This window comes from Oxyura jamaicensis, chromosome 8, assembly GCF_011077185.1.
Source record: "Oxyura jamaicensis isolate SHBP4307 breed ruddy duck chromosome 8, BPBGC_Ojam_1.0, whole genome shotgun sequence".
Lineage (NCBI taxonomy): Eukaryota > Metazoa > Chordata > Aves > Anseriformes > Anatidae > Oxyura > Oxyura jamaicensis.
In genome coordinates this window covers 25,963,820-25,969,964 of record NC_048900.1, presented here as the reverse complement: position 1 = coordinate 25,969,964, position 6,145 = coordinate 25,963,820, and the positions used below count along the sequence as shown (strand labels likewise).

Genomic DNA, 6,145 nt, shown 5'->3' with positions numbered 1-6,145 from the left:
CCCTCACTGCCCCGTCCCCGTCCCCGCCTCCGGTCGGGGCCGAGCGGCGCCATGTTACGGCTGGGGCCGGGGCGGGCTGGGGGGCGGCTGCTGCTGAGCTGGGCTCGCGGAGGGTCCCCCGCAGCCGCCCCGCGGCGGGGCGCGGAGGTGCTGGTCGGCGGGGAGGGCGGCGGTGAGTGCGGGGGGAAACGGGGCTGGGCCAGCGGCCGCCGCCCGGCCGGCAGCGGGGTCCCCTCCGGGGTCCCCCCGTGCCCCGGGGGGTGGCCGTGACCCGCGCAGTCGGCGGGCGGCAGCGGCCGTGAGGTGAGGAAGGAGGCGGCCGCCTTCACAAAATGGTCGCAGCCCTGGAAACCCGCCCCGGAGCGCCCAGATCCCAATTTACAGAGTACAAGTGCAGGGGGCAGAGGTAGATGTGGTCGCGTGTTGCCGCCTGGACCTGGCAGCTTTGGGTAAAGTCCTGCCCGCTGAGGGGCTCGTTAGCTGTCAGCGAAATGGGGCTGCAATTCCCAAGCAGTTCTGGAGCATGAACTGCGAGTTTGTGCTACCCACGTGCAAACAGCAATTAAAGGTGTTTTCTTTTTTTTCATTAAGGGATATAATTAAACACAGTAACACTGTGCATTAAAACCTGAGATAAGTAGCACTTAAACCAGAAACCTAACACAGATTTTTTTCCCCATTCCTGCAGTGTTTCTAAGACATGTTCATGGATGTTAGGTTCAGTTCTTAAACATCTGCTTATTTGTATTATCTGTAATGCTACTCAGTTTTGTAGTCATCCTGCAACACTGGATTTCATAGGCAGTTTCTTGTCACTAATTTTCCTGGATTTCGTGGCACCTTTACTTTTAAAATAATGGATGGCTTCAGACTATACTTACGTGCATTTTCAAGGAAGATAAGATGTAGCATTTGCAGATATTGTTCCCAGTTGAATTACTGTGTCAGCATATTAAATGAAGTATAACTGAAATTGTCTCCTGTTACTAAGGTATTGCTGAAATCCTAATGAACCGACCCCATGCGAGAAATTCATTGGGAAAAGTATTTGTAAATGAAGTGAGTATGGCCCTGGCCTGTAAATGTGTTTGGGATCATGATCGATAACTAAATGTGATAAGAATAATTGTGGGAAATCAGAAACAAAGGCTTAATCTCTTGCTGAAAGTCAGCGGAGACTGCATTTGGAAGAAGCAGATTGTCATATGTCCATATTGCAGTAGCTTCAGAGGGGGGAGCAGACACATACTGCCATTATTTAAGGCAGCTAACTCAGATTCAAGTTAATATAATCACTTGAGTAATTACAAGAAAATCGTACTCATTGTCAGACCATAGCAGAGCTTTGACACTGCTCAAGGTTGATACTTTCCAGCGAGAGTCTGGCTTGTTCCTTGTCAGGCAGGAGGTTTTAAGGAACAGCAAGGGTTCATCTTGGACTGGCAGTGAAAAAGAGATGTGGATACCTGTTGTTCTGAGGCTGTAATGGAAGGATCCTGCTGGTTCCACATATGTGATTTCCAGGAAATTCCTGGCACCTGCAGAGGAATAAAAAGGGGGGGAGGGGGAGTGGGGGGGAATTAAAAAGGCATAGATTAGGAGCTTGCTATAGTTTTGGTATATGCATCTGTATGCTTAAAGTTTTCTTCTGTTTGTACTCCTGTAGCTTTTTAGTGCTCTGGAACAGCTCCGCTTTGATGAGAAAGTTCGTGTGGTGGTGTTCAAGAGCGAAGTGAAGGGTGTATTTTGTGCTGGTAGGTAACAGGCTCTGCAAACTACTATTAAAAAAATCGATGACTGCTAGGGTTGTGTGCTGATCAGATTGTGCAGAAAACCAGTTGGAAATACGTGCTAAAAGTGAAACAGGTTGGCTTTTGAGTAGCAAATAACCTGTTCTCTCTTTTGCCTGTCTCTCTGCTTTAGTGATGAAGATGTGTGACAGTGAGCCACACAAGCTCTGTGGCTTACACCCCTTCCTCTCTGTGGTACCCTTTGTTTTCCGTTTATAACCATCTTCAAGCCCAGGTGCCTCTGGTTTTGGAGTCCTTGGTTTCCAGTTTTATGGATTAGATTGGTGTTCCTCTGAAATCTTTTCACAGGGCATACTCTAGCCATTGCTCCAACCCAAATGTCTACATTCCAGAGCTTCCCATGACTTTACTTAACCAGAATACTGCATTTCAAGACTTCTGAAATGGTCTGTCCTGAGGCGTGGCAGAAGGGAGTACGGTTGAGACGTCTCTTTCCCTGTTCCTCAATTCTTTACCTTTTTGTCTCATGCAATTTAGGTGCGGACTTAAAGGAGCGTGCACAGATGGATGATGCAGAAGTTGGACATTTTGTTAAAAGGCTGAGAAATCTCATGGATGAAATAGGTAAATTATAATTGGAAAATATGTCTCTGACTGTCTCCCCAGGTGGCTCCAGCTTAGGCCTGATACAAAGATATGATTAGAACTAAATACCAACTATACTGCCGCCGCTCCAAGGACAAGATTACATTTCAGTACTGACTTCTGTAAGATGAAGAGCAGTGCCCAGACATACATATAATGACCTGCTTTTAACAAAGCATTCTCTATAAAATTTAATGCAATCCTTGGGAAACAACACTAGAGCAAATGAGTGATGTTGGCTGTCCTGCTTTTAATATATACTCAAAAGTGCTCCTGACATGGTGCTGACCCAAGAACAAGAGACTTGGACCTCTGAATGTATTTGCTGAATGTCAGGGTTTTTTATACCTGCTATTTCCCACCACTCTTTTTTTTGGGTCTCACTAGAGAAAGTCAAATCTGACTGAGATACCGGTCAGTAGAGCAGGACAGTCAGAATGGAGAACTACTAAGTGCTTTAGAATTTAGACATCTAAAATTTCCAGAAGTGAGCGCAACAGAATTATGGGAACAAAACTTCATAATCTGTATTGTCTTCTCTAGCTGCCCTGCCTGTACCCACAATTGCTGCAATAGATGGCTACGCGTTGGGTGGTGGACTAGAAATGGCGTTAGCTTGTGACCTTCGAGTAGCAGGTTTGTGTGTTGCTTAACATAGGGTTCTTCATGGAATCGGTGACTGTATTTTAAAGAGAGCATATCCTTGTGATAGCTGACTTACTAGAAGCCAGTAGGCTGAGAGAGGAACTTACACAGTTCAGGAAATGAGTAGGCATTTGGCCAGATATGGTGACGTTTGGTTTCTATTGGGGAAGTAATTGCCTTGCATAAAAAATCCTATTTTTTGACAATATTACAATTCCTCCAGAAAACTATTAATGGGATTCAATAGTTCTTATGTAGTATTGGATCTGCACTCTGATTAGATCTAACTTTTCCTATTTAAATCAGCTTGGAGCAAAAGCCTTGCTTCTTCTATTTCCATTCTTCCATCTGTTACATTTCATCTACTGTGGGCCCAAGGTTCATTTCTCTATATAAAAATGCTCCATTAGGGGTAAGCAGCCTTATTATACATCCCTCATCTGACTTGAGATGGACATTGATTAAGCAATTTCTTGCAACCTGGAAAAAAGTAACTCCATACTTTCTTTTTTGTTGTTATTAATAGCTTCATCAGCTAAAATGGGCCTTATTGAGACCACAAGAGGGCTTCTTCCAGGAGCAGGTACCTTTGTTACATATTCAATCTCTTACTTACTCAGCTGTACAGCCAATATTTCACCATTAGTGTACCTGAAGTGCGTTCTGTTTTGGTTTTGAGTTTAAACAACATCTAGTGACCCCAGAGATGAGTATGTTGACATATTCAGCAAGTAGTTGTTAAAAAGAAATACATGATGATCCCTTTATTTTTTAGACTCATTTTTACATAAAGAGACAAAATTCTGTTGCTTCTTTGGGCATTTCTAGAAATTGAAAACGGTGTTTTTGCTCTTTTCATAAGGTGGAACCCAGCGCCTGCCCAGATGTGTGGGAGTGGGTCTTGCAAAGGAACTCATTTTCACGGGTAGACAAATTGATGGACAAGAAGCCTTATCAATGGGATTAGTAAATCACGCAGTGCCCCAGAATGAGGAGGGAGATGCAGCTTACCAGAGAGCATTGACATTGGCTAAAGAAATCCTTCCTCAGGTCAGTGTATTATTCGTGTTGTCAATGCAAAGAAGTAATTTCTGCTTCCCTTAAGAAAGAACAAACAACTGAACTTCCATTTTGTGAAATATTAAAGTTTTGGTACCTGAAAAAGTCTAATCCTGTCCTTCCTTGTGAATGCAGCATCTGTAGGAACTTAGCATCCAGTTGCTTAACCCATAGGACAGCTTTACCTCCCAGACCTGCAGGAGGCATTGACAGCTTGCACTGTGTACATCTATTAACTGTAGATAATGCAAAAATGTATTTTAGAAGTACTTAACTAACTGCAAATTGATATAGATTAAAAACTCAATTGGAGGTAGGGTAGTGCTACTACTAGACTGCTGTATTGTGAACCAATGTGGCTTCAATTATTTTAAAGTTTGTTGTGTTGTTTTTTTTTTTGTTTTTGTTTTTATTAAAGGCTCCAATTGCTGTGAAAATGGGAAAACTGGCAATAAACAGAGGAATAGAGGTAAATATATATATATATATATTAATATTGAGGTAAAGGAGGCAGATAAGCAGCTCTTTGAAATTACTACAGTAAAAACGTTTAGAACAGATGAACTGTAATCCTTTTTTAAACAAGGCATTTAGACCCTTTTCAGAGTTTTTTAAAGATTTGCTTTAAAGACAAAAACTAACACAGGATTTTGTTCTACAGATTGTAGCACTCCAGTTTTACAGCAGTGAAGTTTCATGCCAGTCACTCAAAATGAATGTTTGTTTTGAAGGTGTATCTCTTTCCTTCCCTCTTGTCTGCAGGTTGATATTGCATCAGGGATGGCCATTGAAGGGATGTGTTATGCCCAGGTAGGTTACCTTCAGACTATGTTCCCAAAAAGAGTAATTACTGCACATTTTCTAAAGACAGATATTTCCAGCATCCTATTATTGTATTTTTTCCTCTATAAAGGAAGACAGCTAAACAGCTAAATCTGAAGTTTTGAGAACATAGCTCAAGTGCAGTTCCAGATGTATTATAGTGTTAACTGTTCATGCACAGCCGCCTCTCTCAGCCTGCCTGAGACCAAAGTCCATCCTGAAATAAAATACCCTTCAGTGGGAAGTTACTGTATAATCCTGCAGTTTCAGCAATACATTAATTACAGTGTGAGTTTTACTAACAGTCTTCATCTTAAAATGAGATTCCTCCCATAGTCATTCTTTCTGACAGGTTTTGAGAGCAGGTACCTTTCTCAGTTAACCATTTAACTGCTGTGCCTCAGGACTACTAAATGAATGGAAAACTTTTGCTGTGTAATTCTCTTGATTTCTGGTCACTGTCTTGGTCACTATGCTTGAGATTTTTACTACAACCCAGTCTCTTTATTTACCTAACTACTTTTCTTTCAGTGGTACATCTTGCAATCTGCAAAGGGTCTGAGACCCCTACCACCAAATTAATTGGTACTTAATGATACTAAATTTGTCAAATAACTTTTTTTTTAAACGCAGAATATTCCCACAAGAGACCGTCAGGAAGGGATGGCTGCCTTCAAGGAGAAACGACCACCTCGGTTTATTGGCAAATAATGCTTCCTAGCTTCTCCCTTCCTACCTCCCCCCCCCCCTTTTTTTTTTAAATAAAAAATAAAAAAGTAGGCAAGTAGGCATGAAGAGGGACCTGCTAATTTCTTGGGATTATTTTTGATGACTGCACTCTGCATAGTTGGCTCCTTGCCATGGACTGCATTTTTGAATACGCCACTGGATCATTTGCTCTTCTCAAATAAAGATTTAACTTTGTACATCTGATCTTCTTTAAGAACATGTATCTTCCCTTTCCTTGTTCTGAATGTGAAACAAGCTGGCGCTAAAGCAGTACAGGGTCTCAGCTCGTTAACTGAGTATTAATGTCAGGATAGACTGCCCCTAGGAGCCTCTGATTTATAGGTTGAATTCACGGATCTAGCTTCTAACCTAATTCTCATGCATGCTGCTCAGTTCCCCTTTTGTGGCTGAGTTGATGACTGCAGAATAATGTGTGTGGGCTAGGGTGGGGAGCAGAGCTGCTGTTTTTGGAGGCAGCATATTTGCACAGCCTG

General features: G+C 42.5%; 1 protein-coding gene across 2 annotated transcripts; it reads left to right on the top strand.

Moving 5' to 3' along the window:
* The first annotated feature begins 8 nt into the window (after nt 1-8).
* ECHDC2 (enoyl-CoA hydratase domain containing 2) lies at nt 9-5,855 on the top strand. 2 transcript variants are annotated; one of them, XM_035333832.1, is made up of 10 exons: nt 12-172; nt 992-1,059; nt 1,667-1,754; nt 2,289-2,375; nt 2,940-3,032; nt 3,568-3,624; nt 3,904-4,091; nt 4,519-4,569; nt 4,863-4,910; nt 5,556-5,855. In XM_035333832.1, the coding sequence occupies exons 1-10, from the start codon at nt 52-54 to the stop codon at nt 5,631-5,633; spliced, it is 879 nt and encodes a 292-aa protein (XP_035189723.1). In that variant the 5' UTR covers nt 12-51; the 3' UTR covers nt 5,634-5,855. The 2 variants fall into 2 exon arrangements, with proteins under 2 accessions (XP_035189724.1, XP_035189723.1); XM_035333833.1 differs by lacking the exon at nt 3,568-3,624 and having other exon boundaries at nt 9-172.
* The last annotated feature ends 290 nt before the right edge of the window (nt 5,856-6,145 follow it).

What these genes read in the sequence shown, in the direction of transcription:
- ECHDC2 (XM_035333832.1), top strand. Translation starts at nt 52, where the DNA reads ATGTTACGGCTGGGGCCGGGGCGGGCTGGGGGGCGGCTGCTGCTGAGC. An exon ending in TTGTGACCTTCGAGTAGCAG is followed by an intron (nt 3,033 to 3,567) that starts GTTTGTGTGTTG and finishes TGTTATTAATAG; the next exon opens with CTTCATCAGCTAAAATGGGC. An exon ending in AAGGGATGTGTTATGCCCAG is followed by an intron (nt 4,911 to 5,555) that starts GTAGGTTACCTT and finishes TTTTAAACGCAG; the next exon opens with AATATTCCCACAAGAGACCG.